Source organism: Hyposmocoma kahamanoa, unplaced genomic scaffold (genome assembly GCF_003589595.1).
Source record: "Hyposmocoma kahamanoa isolate Upper Pololo Valley unplaced genomic scaffold, ASM358959v1 180, whole genome shotgun sequence".
NCBI classification, from domain to species: Eukaryota; Metazoa; Arthropoda; class Insecta; order Lepidoptera; family Cosmopterigidae; genus Hyposmocoma; species Hyposmocoma kahamanoa.
In genome coordinates, this window is record NW_020653711.1 from 714,895 (window position 1) to 739,516 (window position 24,622).

The window sequence follows — 24,622 nt, forward strand, 5'->3', positions numbered from 1 at the left end:
GGATTTTTTGTAATACTTGTAACTGTTGTTTTTAAATATAGCATAGACAACCACAAATGACATCCAAACTCACGAGAGAAATAAATGTAGGTTTTACACATATTTCTCCCAGCCTGGGAATCGAGCCCAGGACCTCTGCATGGCAGTCCGGGTACCGTTCGGCCACGGAGGCTTATTCTTCCAATGTATAGATAATACCTATACGAAAACAATATTTTGATCAGAACGATTTTACTGCTAATTGTTGTTGCTTGTTTACTTGTCTTGTTTCTTATTATGAAATACAATGTCAATTGATTATTGCTCGTGTTTTCTAAACCATTGTCCGCTGAACAATTGAATACGCTTCTTCAGAAGTGATTCTGTCGTCCTGCGTCGCAGTCGAGTAGTGGTTTACTTTTTTAAATAATTTCTGTGACACGAAGTGATGGCCGCATGGATAGTGACATTTTTTTTAATTTTCTTTTCATTTATAGAGGTATCAGTTTCAACATTTGCGATAAAATTTCCATTTTTATGTACTTATTTTGGATTAAAAAAGTGCAATATTAATTTTAATTTTAGTTTTGACTTGTTAAGATACTAGTTTTTTAAATGTGTTGTATCTTTCACACCTGTACTTTATGTAATCTGTGCCATACATGTCATACGTAAGTACCTAATCATCGCTCAATTGCATAGTTTGACTATTTACACACATATTTTAATGTAAAATTTTATGTGAAGCTAAAATAAAAAGTATAATGTTTGAATTTGTCGTGTTTGTCATAACAAACTTTTAAAACTCATAATAGATATATGTCTATGGGCATTTCTCCTAGAAGGGCTAAATTTTTTAGCTTCGGTGTTCGAATTGTTTTCTTTTTATTTCGGGAAAACCATTGAGCGGGAAGGAAAAAACAAACTTACATAGGATTATTTATATTAAGACATAAGTTAATTGGGCATCTAGATTCTTAACAGTTCATGACATAATTATTACTTTTTATACCTGACGAGATAATTCATGCAACTTCAAAATCTTTCCTTCCGCTTTTTCTTCGCTTACTTCTGTCTGTCTTTTTCATCAAACCTTTCATATATAATTGGATCGCTCTTTATCGTTGCTTTTCTAGCATCTTCTTGATTTCCAATTTTTCTTTTCTATTTTGGTTTTCTTTATTAATTTTTAGCAGGAATCAAGTAGCAATATAAAATTGTGAAGATCAATAATATTAACTAAACATTTATATGAAAAATCCCATAAAATTCTTGCTTTTCAAGGATTATGGCTTCGATGGCAGTTTTTTCCGATTTCAGTGGAAGTTTTTCTGAATTCGGTGGCATAAAATCCACCGAATCCAATGTCACGAAATTCTAAATATATATAATTTGATATTACTCGTAAACATCAGTACTTTCAAAACCAATAAATTGTTATTATATTTTAGTTGCTACAACACATATTACAAAAAATATTAGATACAACCATAAAATTTAGTTTTTGAAATATATATTGTATGCATGTATAAATATTGTACACACCGAATTATAAAATCAACCTGGACCAAAACCACCGAATTAGGTATTAACACGCAAAAAGGCCTAAAATCGGCATCAAATAACCCACATGTTCTCTCCAGCCGCATGGGCGGGATGGACGAATTGCAACGCTTCTAATATGCTTCACTTGTGACGTATAAACGTGATTAGTAATGACCACCGAATTTAATATTGATATACGATTTCAATTTTGAGAAAAATGATACTTTGTGTTGGATTCTGCATTCGGGGCAGGCTACCGTTGTCAGGTTTTAGGCATTTCGGATTTTTCTCCATTAGGTCCGAAAGGTTTATTGGCAAAATTTTGTGCTCATGGCTTTCGTCCTATGTTATACACTATATTTTTTGTAAATTTTTGTTTTGATAAATAAGTGAAGTTTAGTGCATAGACGCAGAAAATTTTGAGCGGTTTTGGAGAAATGTCCATATTACTACTTATCTAACTTTCTAAGATACGTGTACATCAAAATGTGTACCTACATAATACGAGAAGCGTTTTGATATGTATAATAGGTACAATTTCTGTAGTAGTAGAGCTCCTTGTGAAAGAATTCGTCCAGGGAAGTATTGCCATCTTACCTATAATCATTTCTGCTACCAAGCAGTATAATGTGAGCATTATTGCGTTCCGGTATTGAGGGGTAGGCGCGTGTTGGTGAAATTACAGGTACATGGGACTTGTCAACTTATGTCTCAGGGTGACAACACACGCACAACGCATAAAAATCTTTAAAGATCCGAGTGGCACTGCAATTGTTTTGGACAGGCGTGTCTCTTACTACCAGATACGACTTATTTGTCCCGTTATTAAATATCATAAAAAACATACATATCAATATACTTGATTGAGATTGAATAAATAGAAATTTTCCATCTCACTAATTACCTATCTCCAACAAAACTAAATATTTTACGGACATAATTTAATCAATTTCTTACGCAAACGTGTGGAAGTCGTGTTACATGAACTTTTCGACACGGCACCTAATATTACTTATATTACTTATTTTTGTGACGTTATCTTATCGCAAAATATATTGACTTTTAAAAATGTTAAGTCACTCACTCTCTCGTCTGAAGTCGTAGGTACGTACTAAAAATTATTATAACGTTGGAAACCTCCAGTAGCCGCTCCGCGCATAGTAGCTCCATCTGGAAAGGAAGAGAGAGAAGTAACCTTCCTTCGGCTCGCGTCACGGCTCGCCGTCGAAACCGACAGTTAATAAAAATATGGCGCGTGCAACTGTTCTGGCAACACGTTTTTGCAAGTAATCTTTTGTGTATTGTATACTACACAGGGTGTAAATTTGAGACAGGGCAGCAAGGCCAGCTACCTTAATCGTTATAGTTAAAGGAAAACGGTTCTAGAAGACTATCCATGAAGTTTGAAGATATTTCGATCGGCATTCATAGATTTTGAAAAAATTGTACAGTCAGCAAGATAAAAGGCAATTTTTACAAAACTGTTTTTTTATGCCATTCGATCCGGTCTCTGGTAAGGATCAATAGTATCTATGAGACCAACTGAAGTAAGAGTACTCGAAATGTCGGAAACAGCAAACACTTTTTACCATACATTTTGAAGGGACATATTTAGTAATCAGTTATTCTAGGTAGTTAAGGAAACTAACAAATTGACAACGTATTATGTATTTCAAAATAAAAACAATAACAAAAAGCAAAATAACATAAATAATCTATGATAGTAAGTGCTCGGATTGATTGCCACCTTGGCAGATGCATTGATTCGCTCTCTTCCGCAAAGAGCAAGTAGCGGCTGAAATTTACTCGGATGGATTCCATTGAAAATTGCTGTAACTGCGTCTTTCAATTGTTGAACACTGTTGTATTTTTTTTATGAATTTCATTTTTTACATAGCCCCAAAGAAAAAATCAATGGGTGTCAGATCAGGCTGCGCTGTGGCCATTTGATAGGACCATGTGTTCCAATTCATTTGTTTCCACATTTGAGAACATTTTGATTAAAAATCGTACTAAAAGTGACAATTCGCTATTAACAAAACAGTTTCAAAAAAAAAAAGATATGTTTCCAATTTGGTTTTATTACTTAATTCTTATTTGTAGAGTAGTGGCCAGTTTCTTTTCTAACAAAAAGCTTTCATTAAAAATGTGTTTAAAAGGTTTTTTAATTTCTGACTCTATACTCTTACCTCAATGGGTCCCATAGATACTATTGATCCTTACCAGAGACCGGATCGAATGGCATAAAAAAAAGTTTTGTGAAAATTGCCTTTTATCTGGCTGACTGTACCATTTTTTTCAAAATCTGTGAATGCCAATCAAAATATCTTCAAAATTCATGGATAGTCTTCTAGAACCGTTTTCCTGTAACTACAACGATTAAGGTAGCTGGCCTTGCTGCCCCGTCTCAAATTTACACCTGTATAAATATTTGTCGAGAGTGCCCAATGATTAATAAATATCTTCATACGACACTAACGTAAACATTTTCCTTTTCAAAACCACGGAAACAAAAGTACGATAGTTACAAACATCCATCACATTAAAATTCCTAACTTGATAACGCTCTCTAATTTTTCATTTATAACCGACTTCAAAAAAGGGGAAGGTTTTGAATTCGACTGTATTGTTCTTTGAATGTATGTTACTTGATGACTCGTGAACCGATAATTTGAGAACCGATTATTACCGAGATCCTCTATGACTCAGGCAATTTTCAATATTCACTCTCGCCTTGAAAAGGCCCAAGTTATGGAATTCAGGGAATAAGTCTGCAGGAAGTTCCACTTTGCAGCTGTTCGCCATATAAATGTGGAAGCGTTACGTGCGAATCTTTGGAATATTCACAACATAGAGGTGGAACCCAAGCGTACGTCTAGTCCCCCGATGATGGAAAGAAGAAGGTGAAATTAAATCGTGTAAATCCATCGCACACTCTCCGTGATATATCCTGTAAAATACCGATAATCATAGGCAACTTTACGGCGTTGTTCAAGGCTCTGCAGCTTCGCCTGTACTACTTCCGAGTCACCTATATGACTCTTGGCACGCTTGTCAATTGAATCCAAGATGGCCAGTTGTACAATATGTTGTGAGTAAACAGGTGCGGTGCACGTGAACTTTTTGAATTTTTATGCCTTTTGAATTTTCGGCTATCCATTATTGAAACGAGCGAGATGCGTGTCAGTGTAACCCGCAAGCATTTCTTCGTTTTCGTCTTTTCGGAAAGGGTCCGTGGACTCTTTAAAATTTTGTGAAAGGTCTATGACTAGAAAAAAGTTAAGAAATCTCGCTCTAATGGTGTCTCTCCTGCAGAATTGTTATAGATGAGTAAAAAATAATACAATATTAAACCAATAATAGACCGATGAAGTCTTCTATATTCACCAATTCTTCCCTGAATTCTATAATAATGTTAAGTATAGTGCAGGTTTTAAGATATATAAAGTTCAACGTCTATCTGTTTTTTCAAGAAATTATAATATCGATAATAATATTTTAGGTACATTTTTGCGCAAAACAGAACGTACAATTGTTGAGTAAATATCTTTGGTATTTCTTATAATTCATATAAGGGAAATAAATGAAATTGAAGCCAACTAATGTTAATTGCAACACTAGCTACTATAAGCTGTGTTAAACTGAGTTACTGATTAATCTCCGTACAGAATACAAAAAACACCTACTTTAAATGTTCGTGGAATACATTATTCGCCAAGTTTTATTGAAATCGGTTACCGGAAAGTGCGCGAAACCGGATTCATTCCGTAGTTGCCACCCTTTGAGGTGGAATATTTTCTTCAAATTTAAATGGGATCAATACTGATGTATCCTCTTTCCAACAAAAATAGAATCATCAAGATTTTTATGATTCTACTTTGTTATTGATGTTTATGAATGTCACACACTTTAGTTATCGTGAAACATACATACAAAACCTCCTCCTTCTTTGAAGTCGGTTAAAAAATAAGCACACAATATTATCGACAAAATTAATCATATTTAGCAAACAATCAAGAAGTTGTTCTAATCACATTTGTACGAAAAGATTAACATACGAAAGTACAATACAATCCGAATTACTACCTAAACTACCGTAACAAATACCAACTACAGAAGTACCTATCTATCATGTTAATTATATTGTCACTCTTATTAGTATTTCCGCATGATACAATAGTTTTTTATGATACCAAGTGATGGGACAAACTAGTCGTACCCCTGGTAACCTGGTACCTGGTGGTAAGCGACACGCCTGTCCATAACGTTGCAGCGCCACTCAGAGCTTTAAATCGCGAAAATCTGCGCCCGTCACCTTAGAGACTTAAGTTAACAAGTCCCATGTACTGTAATTTCACCAGCACCCTTACCCTTCGAAACCGGAACGCAGTTATACTGACATTACTGCTTGGCAGCGGTACTTAAGTAGGTAAGGTTGTAATCTTACCTATTTAAGTACGTACTTGGACGAACTCTTTCTCAAGGAGATCAAGTGCTACTAAAATCTTTATAATAATAGGCAATGTAGTACATTCATACTCTTGTGTTGTATATTGCAGACTATAGTACCACGGAATTCGCACCTAGAACCTGAATTCTTGTCTAAGTCCCTGGGTCTCGCCATGAAAAAGACGGTAGATGATCCAGACGATCCTCGAGTGGCCAAAGAATGGCAGCTTTACCAGGAAATGCTAAAAGCCAGTAAGGATTCGCTGGAGAAGCGCGGAGAAGACGAAGAAGCCAGATTAGAGACTGTACTTGGAAGGGAACGAGCGAAGGCTTTTAAAAATTGTAAGTTTCTTCTTTTTTTTTTTGAAAAGTCAGCAAGTCAGGTTACAACTTAAGCCAGCCGTTTGGTTGTAAAGTTTATGTACGGACAACGGCACATCACACTACACATTTTTGTTCGAAAGTCGCCTCCATTGCAACGGAACAAGATATGTCAATGTGTAGCTTGCTGTGCTGGCTTGTATACATACCTATATTGTAGTTTATCAGATGAGAGTGTCGAGTAACATTCACCAAAATTAAAACGGTAGAGTTATCTCTAGAAGGTTTTCGAAGTCAAGATCAAAGTGAAATAATAATTTATTTTAAATTTTTTTTACATTTCAAAACGTCATTAAGCTAGACTGTTCGTTCACTATGCTGACCTCCCTGAGAAGAACGCGCAAGAAACTCTAGGCATTGCTCTTTTCAAATAAACTTAAACGCTATGGAATACACTTTGAATCATAATTGTGTGGAACCAAGACTCATGTTGTCTTTCCATACATCTTTATCTAACCAATGCTCTTCAATTTTGTAATATGACTTTTCAATTAAAACTACTTTTAACGTAAGTCATCTCCATCATTTCCTCAGTCCAATAAGTTTGAAACCGACTAAGTAACAGAACTTAGTCCACTCGGCATTGTTTGTTTTCAAAATGTATTGCCTATCTGATTTTATACGAAACCAACCCGGATAATTTCTATATTTAATCTGGTGTAGGCATTTACACCTAGTAGTTCCACAGTTATCGTTAAACTCTCACATAATAAATAAAGGTTAGGTTAGGTTAGATTGGAAACGTAAGCTGGAAATATAGAAGTTTGTAGATAATTGGTTGTGCTTGTCCTATTACTATCAATCAATAAATTTTGAATATCGCTATAGATTTTGTGTTAAAGGTCTTTAGAATGATATAGTGACGAAGACTATTAGGCAATAGCTAACTTATGGAATAATATCATGTGAGCCTCAAAGATGTCATTGATCTATTGTAAATGTGCACTTTTTTAAATAAACGATATTTTGTATTATATTTATATACATAATAGTATATAATATATATACACGAAATTATTATAAACGAACTGCATTCAAGGTAACACTATCATTATGTATAATCATACTAAATAAATATTTGATAGTCAAAAATAATATTTGATCCTGTTCTGTTATATACTACTAAATTTTCACGTTGCATTGTACTAACATTTGGAAACGGGAATAAACGCGTTTACATGCGAATAGGTATTTTTCACACCTACCTAGTTTCCCGACATTTCGGCCAGGTTGCACTAGCTGAAACGTCGGGAAACTAGGTAGGTTTGAAATGTCGGCCTTTGTTCGAAGTTTGCCTACTGCTTTTGCAAGTTTAACAGCTCAATAGTTGATTTTCCGTGCTCTCAACTTCCTCTGTTACACAGTGATCTGTAACATCAACTACAAAGACTTGTTATCAAACTTTTACCTATATTGTTTTGAGAAAATATGATATTTTGAGAAGATCAATTGAATTGAATTAAGAATATTCATAGCAAATTATAACAAATTGAATTTGAGAGAAGAACCAACAATACATTGAAATAAAAAAATAAAACATCCGAAACCCGACAGTTAGTAAATATTCAGAGACCGTTAAAATTTTGGGATAAATGTGAATTTAATAACATATTTAGGGCTTCAGTTGAAAACCAAAATTTAGCAGGTTCTCAGGTAGAACTTAAAGAGAAATATCTCCATATAAAAATAATGTGCAAAGTTAGATGTTTAGACTTTTATTTTACCCTATTTTCAGGTTTTTATATGATCGGATAAAGTACATTCTATCGTGTAACACATTACACAATATCCTTAGCTGTTTCGTGTATTTTTTGTAAGACCATTGTTTAATATATATATTTTTTTAAAATACTTAAACCATTTCATCTAGCAAAACAGTTTTTTCCGCTTATCCTCCGACTCGCCTTATCACGAAATTCGGGGTGCGTTAACTTAATTCACCTAGGTGCATTAAGTAAACTTTTAGTAAACTTGAAACACCTGGGTGCATTAGATGAACATAAAAATAAACTGTATTCACCACGATAATTAAGGACGCCAGGATTCAACTAGTTACATGGTGCAGATACGCCTGCTTGTCGAAGAAGGTTCACAATGAAGTCCCCAACCCGCATTGGACTAGCATGGCGAGTTACGGCCTAAACCCTCGCATGAGAGGAGACTCTACTAAGCAGTGGGCCGTACAAATAGGATACAATACGATGAGTGTTCTGAGTAATGCACCCAGGTGATTTAAGTTTATTAAAAGTTTACTTAATGCACCTAGGTGAGCTAATGCAGGTGAATTAAGTTAACGCACCCGAAATTCGGTATGGCGAGTCATATAGCAACCAATTTAATACAGCGTTATTTACAAAATATTAACAACCTCTCAGGACTATATTATCATGGACCAGTATTTCAAGAGGAGTATTAATCGCGGTACAAAGCGTTGCCACGAATATTCGGCTACTATTCGGACACTTTTTTTAATATTCGGTATTAGGCCGAATTGTCGTAGTATTCGACCGAATACCAAATATCAAATAATGAAAAAAGCACAAAAAAAATGTACACGAAAATGTAAATCACAAATTATTGTTTTAATACTCAAAATCAATCAGTGGCAGAGGGGCAGAGTGGCAAATGAATGAAAACAATTTTTTCAGCATTCGTTGGTAACAAACGATTGCGCTTTTCCTCATAAATAAGTCCTGCTTCTAAAAATAGCCTTTCACTATAAACACTACTGTCAGGAGACTATAGATAAATCTTAGCAAATTTTGACAGGCTTGGACACTATTTTGCGTTTGCTAACCACCACTTGTAAGGAATCCGATCTAGGCACAAACTAGTAAGAGATGGATCTAGGCGAGTAGTTTTGAAATAAAATTCAATTTCATGTGCAATAGAACTTTTTTCCACATCCTCATCATTTTGTATATTACCGTAGCGACTTCTTCAAAACAGGTCCGGAAATTGTTATGTATCGATTATTTTACCGTTACCTACGCACGCAGCGCAATGAGACAGGTCGGATGTAACAGGTCGCGCGTGAAATGCATAGATCTTACGCCGAACATTCCGCAGCCGAATATTCGGCTCTTCGGCCGTGAGCGTTATCGTGGTATCTCTAATTTTTAGTACCTATTAGTTTACCAGAAATCGCGATGAGTACCAAATAGCTTTTTTGTAATTAATTAATAAGTTTATTATTAAAGCTACTGTAATTTCTAAATAACAAACAAATAACTAAATGACGCTTATTGCACAAATTTTCGTGGATGCTACCGGATATTCACGTATTTTGTTTAGGATTAACCTCATCTACCCGTACCAAAAAGCGTTAATTTATAAATTAGTTTATATAGCACAAAATGTATTGACACGCATATTTGTCAAAGTTCAAAAAATAATAATTTTAGTCTATGGTTAATATTTGGATAATATTACCAGAAACTGCCTCCGTGGCCGAACGGTTACCATGCCGAACTGCCACGCAGAGGTGCCAGGTTCGATTGCCGGGCCGGGAGAAATATTTGTATGGTCTACATGTATTTCTCTCGTGAGTTTGGGTGTAATTTGTGGTTGTCTACCTATGTGTGTGCCCATGACACCCGCGATACAGTTTCCCTAGTGCGGGGCTACGTTAAATGTCTTATTTAAAAATAACTAACTACTTATATTTCATATTAAAGATGAATTAATTGATTTCCATTCCAAAAGAAATGTAAATACTATTTTTGTACTTTCCAGCTCTACTGGATCGTCGTCGCAGCGTTGCACATCTTCATTCAGCAGTAGGTCGACGTCGCGTCCGTTCTCAGGCTTCACGTCGTGACAAATTAACCAACCAAGGCCTCCAAAGTCATAGACGCCATCAACGCGTAGCAGTTTCAGAAACAATCTACTAGTTCACCAATTGATTTACAAATTTTGACGTTCCAGTCGAATGCAGGATTATCCCGAGGGTAGCTAGCACTAGTCCTAGCAACTACTTAAACTGTCGGACTTACAGATCTCGTCCCATTATGTCGTAACGTTTTATTTATCGTTGGACGACTGTCGCATCTAGCCAGTTCGAATGTCACGACTATCTGACGTGACTGCGTCGTGGACGTTTAACGACTGTCGTGTCTAGCTGTTCTCATTAGATTGTTCACGACAGCTGCGTTGTCATTTGCACGACAGAATCGTTTGAAGTTACGGTTATCTGTCGTCACATTTTTATCGTGACCTTGTATTTGTAGTCAGACGATAGTCGTCTAGCTCTTCCCATTATGACGACAATCAGTCGTCGTAACGTCAAAATAGTCATGAAAGACAGTTAATCATATTTTACTATATGAATGACTTCATTTAATAATACAAGGCACAATACTTTAAACTGCACGATTATCTGTCGTCATAACATAATGGGACCGCGCTAAGGCTGCTAACAGATTGACTGCATGCGTTATTGTGTGAAGTCGTAATCAACTTCATGAGACCTCGACTGCAAGGAGTTGATAACGACTTGACGCGTTAACTGCATACAGTCGATCTCTACTTCATAAAATCGGTTTCGACTTCATGCAGTCAATGCGTGAAGTCGCTATCAAATATCTCGACTGCATGAAGTTGATAACGAGTGTGTGCGTTATTTACAACGGTTGACAGGTTAAACGAGATAAATATTTAAAAAGGCAAACGAGTAGCTGATATCTAATCCGAATATGTAAAAAGAATCACCCCTAAAGATAAGAGAAAAAAAATTCTGCCATTAATAAATACTAACACACTCTTAATTTGGGCTACTCTATGAAATAGAACAACCGAGCGGTAGGCAATTGAACTCCCGCGTATCAAGGCTCCCTACTTAAAGAATACTATTTTAAAAAATCAATTTTCCCTACACACAAAGCGTGCGGACCTCGATCTTGCGCAGAGTATTACAAAATGCTAGAGGCAGTATTTTCCTTAGAGAAAAATATTTTAAAATAACGTAGTTTGTTTTATATATTCGCTATGGGTATCAGCTATCCATTCGCCTAATTCAACCTGTCACCCTGTATATATATAAATGCCAGAAACGCTTTATCTATTATTCTTAGTCTTTGCACAAATTACAAAGAGATATATTAAGACTCATTGTATTAACTATAGTCCGGTACGTACATCGGGTATATAACCAGAAATAGAGACGAAATGTCATTCAACTTGTTTGAAAACTATTCTGCTATAACAATACGGTGACAACTGCGCTCCGATTGGTCAGTCCGAATTCGAAACAATTGACGGGTGTCGTCAATTGTTTCACTTGAAATCTACCAGTTTAACTTGAGCTTTGCTGTAATGGACGAAAATTGAAAAATTACATAATTTAATATTTAATTACCGATGAAACGTGATCCCGTTTATTTTGTAATTAGATGTTTTGCTGTTTTTTTTTTGAGATATTATCTTTATTACAATAAATATGTCTAGAATATTTTTGGAATATACGGAGATGTATACACAGGTTAGTTGTTCGCACTATACGATCTCAGCTTTCTAATTTGTGATTTCAGCGCAAATGAGAGTTGATTTTTAAAAGTTATATCAGTACCATTTGACAGATGAGTTGCCAGGGATGGATAGCCTGTATTTCGTCTCTATTCCTGGTTATAAACTCGATGGGTACGTACGACTGTAGAAAGGGATGACCAAGTCTAAACTATCGGCAAGTTTGTCATGCTTGTTTGATGGTTTATTTGATCGTTTGGGATATTGTCTGTGTGAAAATCAAATTGTCGTAAGCCACATAATCGTCATTAGGATAATCTAGATAATAATAGTATAGAATAGAATAGAATAATAACAATAATAATAACGCACACACTCAACATAGCGCCTCACTAGGGAAACCCTGTGTCGCGGGTGCCATGGACACATACATAGACAAACACAAACTACACCCAAACTCACGAGAGAAATAAATGTGACCATACAAATATTTCTCCCGGCCCGTATAAATTAGGATAATGATCGTCTATTTCAAATCCGAGTTTATTGTTAAGAAGTCCTATTTTTTATAGATTTATTTGCTAGATTTCGCACAAAAAACTGGAACCGTTTCAGAATTATGATTTTTTTCGTTTTTGCAATTTTTGTTTTGGCTCCAGTGAAAAGTTGAGTTTTTGAGTGCTACAGCGTATTGTTTGTGATCATGAGCTTTCGCTCCGATCGCCCGCAGGCGCGAAGGTACGTCGCCGCCTCACCTCTCGACAGCCTCCTTCTAAAGCATCACCGCTTCACAGAAGGAAGCCACTGCCTTATGGGAAATCCGTCATACCTTAGGTTAACCGGTATTTTATCCGATATAACTGTAATACATGAATGTAAGTTCTGTCGCAATCACAAACTAATAAGAGATACTACGGATTATCACAATTACCTACGGCACAACAACGACTCGAAGGAACGTGGCGGATAAACCTTAGTTTCGAATTCACTACTTTGACATATTACTTGACGCTCACAATTATGCAGAACACCATTCAGTTAGAATTACATTAAATTTTACGTTTTTACCTTTAGTTCTATGTAAATATTGTACTTATATTGTCATAACTTAGGAAGATATTTTGATATTAAATTACTTTATTAAGTACCTACATCATATGATTTTCTATTTATTTTATTTATTATTTATTCCCTTCCATTTATATATAAAAAGTAATAAAAAGTGAAAACCTAAAAAAAAGGATGGCAGGCAAATAATGGCAGGTTTTTGTAATTACAAGCGCACGGAAAATCTATGATTTGGCGGAGGTGTTTTTACTTTCATAATTTAAAATTAACTAAACTTGGGATCATTCGAGTATTGGCGTTATATGTGTAAATTTTTGTATTTTCTCTTTCTTTTAAAGAACTTATACGATATTGTTAACGGAAGCTTGAAAAGAATATGTCGCAAATGTTTATAATTATATTTTTATCAGATTTCAAGGGCCCTGACTCAAGAATGGGCGTGACCCTACTAGACAAGACGCTGTTATTAATTTATACATAAGGCGCCCAACTAGGACCATATAACTCCGTAACTATTATTGCACCACCCTAAGTTTACAGTTAGGCTACGTTGAAATCGTGTAGTGTAATTAATAACGTTCATTTATGACTATTACAAAAAAAAAGATTGATGGTTATGGCGGTGCGCGCTGTCGCAATAATCATGCAGAAGTGCAAAAGCTGTGGAAAATTAGATACTGGCGAAAGCCTAAAAGGGTACTACTAATAATAAAAAATGATCCACGTATTTACAAAGATTTGTGTAATTTTATTTAGATAACAACATAACAATTTAGGTAGTTCCATTTTTTAAAATATTATTGTTAAATTATCATTCTTTTCCTTTTGTTCTCTGTTGTGTTTTCTCATTTCCTATAGTCAAATACCGCTCCTGTGCGGTTTTTTCTTAAATCCGTATCCTAAATTACATATCATATAATAAACTTTTATGTATATATACATATATATATGTATTTATATATGTATGTATATATGTATGTATGACACCTTTTTGTATCTACGGACAACGGCACGTCAGACTACACATTTTTGTTCGAAAATCGCCTCCAGTGCAACGGAACAAGATACCTCAATGTATGTGTAACATACCACACGCAAAAAGGTGTCCTAGTTTTTTTACGTCTTGCCATTGACTCCAATCCAATTATCCAACGCTGACCGCAAAAGCCAGAAAAAAAGTCAGTTTGACAGTGGTTTGACATTCGTTTCGATTCAGAGGTTAAGTTGTATTAAATTATAAATTTAGTTTTGTTAATTTATCAGTAATTTTAACGTATTCAACAGGTAGTAAGGTGTTCATTATGTTAAAAAGACTTACTTCAACCATTATACAGTCTCGCGGCATAAAACACACAGTGAAAATAAAATGGGTGAGACCGGAATACGTACCTGCGTACAAAGCAGAGAAATCTGGGGATTTAGAGGCTGTTCCTCCAATTCCACAAACTGCAATAGGACAGTACTATGCTCTAAGTGATGAAATAAAAGAGTAAGTTTCAATTTATTGTGTATGAAATAAATTAGAAGTGAAAATGGATTCGTCCAGGGTTATTCAGCCACGGTACCTATTTCTGTCGCCAAGAGGTAATGGTGCTGATGAAACACAAATACATGAGACTTGTCAACTTTATGTCTCGGAGTGACGGACTCAGTGACAGTGTTCCTCGGACTTTGGCGATTTTAAACTTTGAGAGAGCATTGCTACGGGTGGGCGCGTCCCTTGCCAGTAGATGCGCGTCTTTTGGTAGGATTGTACAATTTACACTCGAATCAGAGAACGAAAAAGTAACGAAAATGGATACTCTCCAACCATCTTTCGCTTTAGATACCGCATCATGCCCAACAGATTTACGGTCTAAATGACAACAAGGCTGTTCGCAAGTCGTTTTCGCGAAGTCAGCTTTGATATTTAAATATACTTTTTATTAGAAGCAACCAAGATTTACCTAGACCTGTGTAAAATACATTTGTTTTCTTGGTGTCAAATGTACAATTAGTCATAGATTCTAAGCTTTTTAAGTAAATATGATAAATTTTAAAAATAACACAAAATAAACATTTTCGTAAAAAAAGGATTTAGGAATGAATGGTCGCACGCACTTTGCATTATTTAAAAAATTTGCCGAGGCAATCAAACGTTGTGAGTTTCTAATCTACAAAACCTGTTTCCTATCATTTATTTTCGAATATTTCACAAATTTTTATTCTCAAAACTACGAGTTTCAGTAAGTCAATATTCTAGGATTGGACTATAATACTAACACTGCTACAACCAAATGCTGTGTGTTCCTAGCCTGCAAAACCTGTTTTCTGTCATTAATTTTCGAATATTTCGATAATTTTTATAATCAAAACTAGTAGTAAATATACAAGTTTCCATAAGTTAATATACTGACTATGTAGTCTATTCACCATATGAATTTCAACTCTCAACTCGAGTGTTGGTATTGTACTGTCTAGCCTGTCTTTTTCATCCCGTCATTAGACATCATAATAAAACCTTGCCATAAAACAACCAGCTTACTAGCAGTACAGCTCTTTGTAGAAGACAGTGATTTGTCCAGGGAAGTGGGTACTGCCACTTTACCTATTTCTGCCAGCAAGGCAGTAATGTGAGCGTTACTGTGTTCGGGTTTGGATGGTGGTGAAAATACAGGCTGGGATTTGCTAACTTATGTCTGAGGGTGACAGGTGCAGTGGCATTGCCCCTCAGGTCTTTGCGATTTAAAACTTTGAGTGGCACTGCAGCTTTATGAATAGGCATGTTGCTTACCACCCTTGGTATAAAAAAAATTTAAAATAACCACAGATGTCTCAGTCTTTTGTCTAGAAAACCTTTTTAAATAATAATAATGTGCCAGACTAATCACACCAATTGCGCGTTAAATGTAATTCGTCTAAAACGGGGTTGTTATTTTTTTTGTGTGGTTCACCTAGTGCTCAGCTAGGTTCAGCAGCACAGAGAGGTGCAGCCACCGGTCCTCCCTCCGAATCAGGGACTAGTGCGACCGGTAACGCCTGAGGAAGTCCACTTAGCTCTTCGTCGCATGAAGAATCGGAAAGCTGTCGGAGCCGATGGGGTTCCCATCGAGGCCTGGAAGGCAATGGGTCCCCGTGGTGTGGGCATCCTTACCGGCCTCTTTAATCGCGTGCTCCTCACCGGTAAAATCCCTAACCAATGGAGACTGAGTATTATCACTCCAGTCTTCAAAGGGAAGGGATCGGTGCAGGAGTGTGGCGATTATCGGGGCATAAAGGTCATGTCCCACACCATGAAGCTCTTCGAGCGTATAATAGACTCTCGGATCCGACAGGAGAGTGCTGTCTCGGAGGGTCAATATGGGTTTCGGCCTGGTCTTGGGACCATGGATCCTGTTTTTGCCCTAAGGGTCATCATGGAGAAATACAGATTGAAGAATACGCCTCTGCATTTCATGTTTCTTGACATGCAGAAGGCCTTCGACTGTATCCCCCGTGTAATGATCTGGTGGGCACTGAGATCCAAAGGGGTACCAGAAGCTTATATTGACATCATCCGAGACATGTACCGCGATTCCGATTCCATGGTTAGGACTGCTGTTGGTGACACTAAACCCTTCCCTGTCACAGTCGGAGTTCACCAGGGCTCAGTTCTCAGTCCCTATCTGTTCAGCGTGATATTAGACGAGGTCTCAAGCTCCATCCGAGACACGCATGAGCAACCCCCGTGGATGCTTATGTACGCTGACGATATCGCGCTGGCGGATGCGGATAGAGGGAGACTGGTACGACGAGTGAATGTGTGGAAGGAGTCGCTTGAGAACGGCGGTCTGAGACTAAATGTGGCGAAGACTGAGTACATGGTCTGCAACGCTACAAATCCCCTACCCGTACGCATAGGCGAAGACGCGGTCGAGCCTACGGGCCAGTTTAAATACTTGGGATCTGTACTTAGCGCGTCCGGAGACATCGACTGCGACGTCAGAGCCCGAATCGCAGCCGCTTGGGCAAAGTGGCGTGAGGTGACTGGTGTAATTTGTGACCCCAAGATGCCGGTTAAGCTGAAAGGACAGGTCTATAAATCCATCATTAGGCCTGTCCTTTTATATGGCAGTGAAACGTGGCCCGTACTTGAGCGTCATAAGCAGGAGCTGCGTGTCACGGAAATGAAGATGCTGCGCTGGATGTGTGGAGTTTCACGGAAAGACCCTGTCAGAAACTCCCGCATCCGCGGCAGCCTTCATGTCCGTGACATTGCAGATAAACTGCAAGAAAGCCGCCTACGTTGGTACGGCCACATCTTACGGAAACCGGCATGCTACGTGGGAAACAAATGTCTGGCTATGCCACCTCCGCCGGGCCCCGGTAGAAGGGGCAGACCCAAGAAGTGCTGGCTTGACGTCGCCAAGGGTGATATGCGTGCCAATGGTCTCACCACTAAGGATGCCGAAGACCGTGCAAAGTGGAGGAGAAAAAGTAGGAAAGCGGACCCCGGGCTCCGCAGCAACCCTGCTGAGGACGCAACCGGGACAACGCTAAGATGAGAGAGAGACCTAGTGCTATAGTTTTTTGGTCGCCCTAGGGTCTCTAACTTGACCTAATGACTGCTACCAGGGCTAGAATGGGGTATGATTGAATAACAAGCTAAATATTGCAACGAATGTGCTATTCGAACGAACTCTTCTAAAACTTTTACTTTATTTTCGTCTCCAAACTCAAGCAGAGCTCTTATGCTTTTTTTCCTCAGCTAGTGGTATCATTGTTCATAACGGGTTCAAATTGGCTAAATCAATTAATGCATCCGCACAATCCAGGGTCGCGCAAAGCTGGGTATTACTATACAAGGGCAACGAAATTCACTCTGGAGCACTTTCCAGAAAACTTTGTCCTGAACCAATTTAGAAAAGTTAACTTCACATTGGTTGTACCTGGAATCGAACCAAAGACCTCCTCATTCAGCACACACAGCATATTCTTACCATCAGGTCGCTGTCGGTTCACCATACTCATCCCAATAATAAAAACAAATGTTAGTAGTAGTTTCGTTATTGTTTTTATGAACATCTAATGTGTTATGAACTTCGTTTTCACTGTATACATTTAAAGTACAGATGTTAAACTTTAATCTTTCAGTGCCTCTGACACCGTAAAAAAACTCTTTTCCGTGGCACATCTGGGAGCAAAAGAGTATAATGCATTGGTAAAAGAACAGCTTATTAACAGGGTCAGACGGCATAAGTATGATGAGAACACTGCTGAAACTAGAAGTAAGTGTTTTTGAACAAGTACTGTAAATAACATTTTTAGTTGACTTCTAAAATTTAATTACATATAAATAAATTTTCGTTTAAAATAGGGCACAACCTTTTCAATTTCTTTGATAGTTTTTTAACCATAATTTATGATGACGGTTACTAAATTACTCAGCTTCACAGATGTCCGTCACTTAAAAAGATCTGATCTTTCTCTAGTTGCTGAGACACAAAGAAGAGAATATTTTTAAAATTCACTATTGCATGTTCACATTTTTGAACTTGCAGTTGCAAGACTCACAGGCCACATCAGATGTTTACAGCAAACCATGGAGAAGTTTCCAAGGGAAATGAAAGCTAAGGTAAAAAGATATAGATATCACTAATATAGTAGTTATACTTAATGTGACCATTGTTTTTGCCTTAACAGCAAAACGCCTCTAAATTTATTATTGTTCACAAATAAAACACATGTTTATAATAGTTTTACAATGTTTAATGATTAAAAAGATTTAAAAGAAAACAACTAAAAATGATTTATCATCAAAAATTTTAAAAAGAACTGCTCTTTTGTAGTCTGGTCGGCTGGCTTTATATATTTTTCAGATGAGCAAAGCAATGGCAAAATCATAATTAAAACAATTCGTTAGCGTCTTCAAATGCTTCATAATTACAAGCTTGAATAAATAAATTCATTAGGTTTTTCAAATTACAATAACAGCCTATCTAAGTCTGGAAATAAAATCATATTTAAAAGAAACTCTAATATGACTAATTAGTATGTATGTAACCGGACTGATATCTACAACTATCAGTAACGTTGAGCGACATCTAGCCGCCAAAAAAGGAATTTCAGTACCTACGGATTTGTAATCAGCTAACAAAAGATTAACTACTTCATTACAAAAAATGAAGTTGATAATTCTCTCTGCAAAATGCCACGCGAGAAAATGGCAAAACAGACAAAATAGTTCCCAAAATCTGGGCTAGATGGCACGTTTCACAAAAAAATAATTTATGTCTGAGTTACCAGTGCAATAGTCTGTGGTATGTTAGTAATTAACTCAGTTTTTTTGTTATGGCTTAACTTCATGCCTATTGACCATACCAGTATACGAAATAAATTCCTTTGAACTTTCGTCACGTCACAAACTCACTGAACTATTCAGCTTTTATTAACTCTGTTTAAGGCTTCTGTAATTTATTTTGATATAATAATACATCGAATATATTTCCGAAACTTCAAACTGGAATATCTTTAATTCCTGACTTCTCAGAATAGTAAACCCAAAACAAAATTTGTTCAGGATTTTTTTTTCAATATTGACTGAACTGGCAATCGCTACCATCTCAATTTTGACAACTTTACAGGATGAAGAAAGAAATTGTTTGCGTCACTTATAAGTATATCACATAGATATAGAAAAAAAGGGGAGATATGGTATGGGGGCGTGGTTCGTGTCGCCTCGATATGATCATTTTGATCATACCGAGGTGACACGCCTACAGACATCGCCACAGTGACATGGCCATCGTTGTACATACAAGATCTCTTGTAAGACGTGAAAATGCCAAGTTGTAGCGATACACCTAGTAAAAAATTGAGTGAAAACAAAAATGTTAAAACCAGTGAGATAACATTCCACCGGCTATTTGCAGTTTTAATTACTATGTCTATTATTATTCAATGTTTTCTTTTTGTCTCCATAGAAATTTCTAGGCTCAAATATAGTGATGTTCATTTACGATGACTCATGTTTATCGACAATAAAATTTTTACTGAAATGTTTGAATTTCTATGTCTATGATTTTTGTAATTAAAGTCCCTAAAATATCGAAGCGAAAAGCATTCACCTTAAATTGATTTCTTTTATTTTATTATTATTATTATTACTAAACATTTTATTTCGAGTAACTTTAACACAACTCATATTTCGGACAACCGTTTCAATTTCATGTCAATTTGTATGTTGCTGTTGCTTAAAGAAAAATGTATGTATATTTTTGTTTTAGATATTTAAGATATTTAAATTCCATTATATTCGTAGATTAAACGTAGAGTATTTTTAATTTTTAAGTTTTTCCAATGAGTTTAAAATAAAAGAAGGTTGGATTGAAGCTGCAGCAAAATCGAAATATCTTATTACTATTTCTGACTTTGTTTCAATTTCCATAGCAAATGCATTTAAAAAATAAATAAAATAAAATACAATTATAGAAAACTACATAAATCCTTCATAAAAAAACAATATAATTTAATTTATTAAATTCGTTGATGGTTTGAGTTTACGCTTGACAGTGACAGATTCACCAACCCGTAGTAACGTGTCATGGAAAATTGACACTGACGACGATTGCCTTTTATATTATTTTTATATTATTCTTATAAAACTGACACTGGTCCAAGCCTAGTGGCCGCCATTAAGAAAATAATAATAATTTATATTAATATATTAATTTAATAATACACCACTACCAATATATATAGTATGAAAAGTATTAAAATATTTTTTTTAATATTAAAAACAACCTCATGGTTTCCAATTATCGATTAGGTAGGACCACATCCCTCGTTGAGTAGCGTCAGTGTAAGGTTAATAAGGTTAACAATTCACGGAGCGGTTTCCATCTGCGCCCGCCGGTGCTGCTAAACAGCGGTTTTATTTCAATACTCACGACCCTGCAAGTTTGTGCGGACACGTAGCCGCCGCGGTTGCGGGCACGAAATCGTTGCGATTGCGGAACGGACCGTGAAGTTAGTGGGAGTTAATTGCAAGTCGCGCGGTTAATAGAGAACTCACCCCGCGTGCGCCTGTACTACATTGCTCCTGAACCGACCGCCAAAGTGCGCGGGCGATGACGGCCGTCAAGCGCGCAGGTCATCGCGTCCTGCGCGGTTCTACTAGTACCCCGTCGCCGCGACCGCGAGCAACCGTCACCACTACAGGCGTAAAACGCGCCGTGAAATGTGCTACTAATTTTACATACTCAACTGTTACATCCTACAGATGCCGCGGTCCCGCGGCAGACGCGGGTGAAAACCGCTCCGTGAGTTCTTAGTGTAACGAAAAATGAGTTTCAGCGCCATCTAACGTGTAATAGTTAGCTATTGTATACTAGTATCATTTTTACTAAAACGCCACCTGATGGTGCATGGCTGAACCAGGATGAAAAAAATAATGAAATATTGTAATATAACTCTTATTCAGTGAAGTGTAATTTTGTTAAATTTTAAAATTGTGTTACGTCGTTTTGACGTTTTAAGCCCTACCCAATCAAAAACTTTAAGTTATGGTAGTAGATAATAGAGCGTAAAGTATGAATGGTACACAAGCTATAAAGTGGCGACATTGGTACCCGATCTTACATAGCGTATTTACATAGCTCCTCTTTTTTTCTACTAAATAAAAATACGTTGTTTTTAAATATTTTTATTACACATGTATGTATATACATTACGTATTTTTATTTACTAAACCAGATGCTATATAAATGATTTTTTCTTCATCCTATAAAGTTGTCAAAATTGAGATAGTACCGGTTGCCAGTTCACAGTCGATATTTTTCATAAACAGACGCATACAAATTATGTCAATAAAAATTGGTATGGGAGTTTGCCATTGTCCTTTGCTTTAATATTTCAGGTCTAGTTTTTAAATCCTCTCCACGGTAGCCCGGCCCTCAGCCCACATCATGGCGCCGATTCATTCCCGCCAAAAACAATGTACACGCAGTACGGACGCGCAACTTAAAGGCGCGGGCGACAAAAGGCTTACTTGCTGCTAAGCTTTCGCGCTATTTTTTAAATTTATTGTCACGTGGGTCCTGTTTCGTCAAAGTGGAATTTTTTAAGCATTTTGGGGACATAAGTCTTTTTCTACATAAGTTTTGATTATAGTGACGATCCCTACTGACCCTTAAGGTGTACGAGAAGGGCACTATAACCTGTGCAAGCAAGCCCGCACAGGAACCTTCTCAGTCAGGTACTGACCCCAGATCAGTCCGCTTGCACCCGTGAGTTTGCCATGCGTGATTTGCCCCGACGTCCAGATGGTTACCGGAGCTATTGGCATGCTTACTTTCCGTTGTGCATTGTGCAACTGACGGTTGCCACCGCTAAGGGCGCGTCTCACTATGTCGTGACGACAGATTGTCGTGCAGTTTACAGTGTCTATATTTACTGTACAGTGTGTATATTTAAATGAAGTTGTTCACATATACCACGACACGATTAACTGTCGTTCACGATTTTTTATCGTTATAACGACAAACTGTCGTCACAGTGGGAACAGCTAGAACGACAGTCGTCAGACGATAAAAAAACGTCACGATAAAAACGTGACGTCAGATTGTCGCAGCTCCTATTGTCGTCACGATCTAGTGAGAACAGCTAGTCACGAGTCGTTCAACGATAAAAAATCGTCCACGACAGATAGTCATCAATATGGGAACATGCTAGACACGACAGTCGTCCAACGAGAATAAATAGTGACGACGTAGTGGGAACATGCGCCATAAGCACTCTGAAGTCCACTACTAAATTTCCACTTTGGTAGTGGCATTGGCATTTTGACATGAAGCTGCTGTGAGTTTGCCAACTAAAAATGGTAGTAACAATATTTATATCTTTTTACAAGCAAGTACATAAAGTCAGTAGCGTGTTTTACACTATATTTGTTACCAGCCTATTAGAATATATAAAGGCTGTTGATAAGGTATCTCTAAACTATAAAATAATTAAAAATACAAAATCCTTAAATATTTGCAGAAAACAGTCCAGGAGTTAATAGACAAGAGAAAGAAGTTGTTAAAATTTCTACGCCAATACGACTACAAGAAGTTTGAGTGGCTCATTGATCAACTGAATATTGAGTACAAGGGTCATCCTGAGTAAGTTTTGTCATGTACATATTTACTTAGTTACTGTTTTTGTATAAACTCACATCCTATTAAACCTATTAACATGCATTTTCAAATATCGACATTGTTTTGTAGAAAGGACGAAAGCGTCATTTGGACTTCTTTTATGCATGTTTTAAAATATTTACGTCCTGTTTTAAATTAAATATTAAGACTTAAACTTAATTAAAACCAAAATTGAATTTTAAAACAGGACGTAAATATTTTAAAACAGTTGTTAAAATGTGCAACATTCTCCCCTGAATTTTTTTCCAAAATTTTTTTCCAAAAGTTTTCGCCCTCTCTACAAAGCATTGATGATGTGAAGTTTATTGATTGAATATCACAATGTTTAACTACTTTGATAAATTTTTTTTGGGAGCATTAACAAAGATAATAGGGGCCAATATAAAATAAAATCTCGAATACAAGGGCTTATATGAGATGGTTCTCTCAATGCTGGTCACTTCTTACACACGTGAAATTAAATTCGTAAAAAATATGATGTGTCATGCCAGGTCTGAGCTTATGTCACATGGTATTATTAACGAAAAATTGTTATAGCATATTCCAACTAGTCTTCTGCCTATTTATCTTTTTAAATTATTATTTTCCAGAACCTATCATAAACTATCTCGGAAAGAATCACTCCGCAAGCTAACAGAAATGCATTGTGATGATATCCGTAATAACAAAATAACAGATTACCGCAACCTTCTAGAAAGTCAGCAAGGACCATTTTTGATGGAAAAACTCAACGCTTTAAAGTTCATAAAGAGTGAACAAATGGAGTTACAACTACCAGTTACAGTTACTGACCAAGATATTAAAAAAGTGGAATGTATGTATGAAGAATGGAAAATAAAGGATGATATCAAACAACAAGCGAAGAAAAAGAAGAAAAACCTCATTGTTGAAGTTGAATGATGTAAATTTGATTACAGTGTATAAGATTGTAGATAATTATATTTGGTTGTTTAATTTCTATTGTTTATCCTATAACTTTTATATGCTATAAAAGTTGACAATGTGTCAGGGCTCTACTACGAAATCTGGAAAAGAAAACAACGATAAATCGTTTTAGCTTTGTTATGGACTTGACGGGTGCATTTGCGATAGCCGGGGGTCTACTCTCGCTCTCTGTCCGAAACAATTATGATGCGAATGAAGCTTTATAATTGATAAACTAAAGGGCCCCATTCACTGGCAAATATGTTGGCAGTGTAGATATTCCTAAATCTATGGTTGGCAGTTAGGGAGCATGTTTAGATCACTATCATCCACAGCCCGACTTCGCGTTCTTTATTCCAGTGTTGCTAGAACCACCTTTTTGGTATTTTTTTATATTTGACTAATTGACGATTTTTTGGATGCAACAGGATCTAAACTACGAGCTATGGTTCTCAAAATTAAAAAAATGGTGCCGCTGGAATCTGCTTATTTTCAGAGTGAACAGTTAAAACAAACTTTTGTAATTTCGTGTCCGTCAGGATGTCTGGACCAAACGAGATATACAAATCAAACTGTGCTCATTATTTACTACCTATTTTCTACTATTTAGTACCTTTATAATATATAAAGATATATAATATATAATATTTTCTACC

At 36.5% G+C, this 24,622-nt stretch overlaps 2 protein-coding genes across 2 annotated transcripts; both read left to right on the forward strand.

The window, feature by feature from the left end:
* Window positions 1–528: 528 nt before the first annotated feature.
* Window positions 529–10,890, forward strand: LOC113226027. Its single transcript, XM_026458532.1, has 3 exons — window positions 529–650; window positions 6,084–6,315; window positions 10,090–10,890. Exons 1-3 carry the CDS (start codon window positions 642–644, stop codon window positions 10,245–10,247), a joined length of 399 nt encoding a protein of 132 aa, XP_026314317.1. The 5' UTR covers window positions 529–641; the 3' UTR covers window positions 10,248–10,890.
* Window positions 10,891–14,046: 3,156 nt separating this feature from the next.
* LOC113226011 (28S ribosomal protein S15, mitochondrial) lies at window positions 14,047–23,943 on the forward strand. Its single transcript, XM_026458517.1, has 6 exons — window positions 14,047–14,063; window positions 14,170–14,374; window positions 17,998–18,131; window positions 18,405–18,478; window positions 22,885–23,006; window positions 23,633–23,943. The coding sequence occupies exons 2-6, from the start codon at window positions 14,187–14,189 to the stop codon at window positions 23,940–23,942; spliced, it is 828 nt and encodes a 275-aa protein (XP_026314302.1). The 5' UTR covers window positions 14,047–14,063; window positions 14,170–14,186; the 3' UTR covers window position 23,943.
* Window positions 23,944–24,622: the final 679 nt, after the last annotated feature.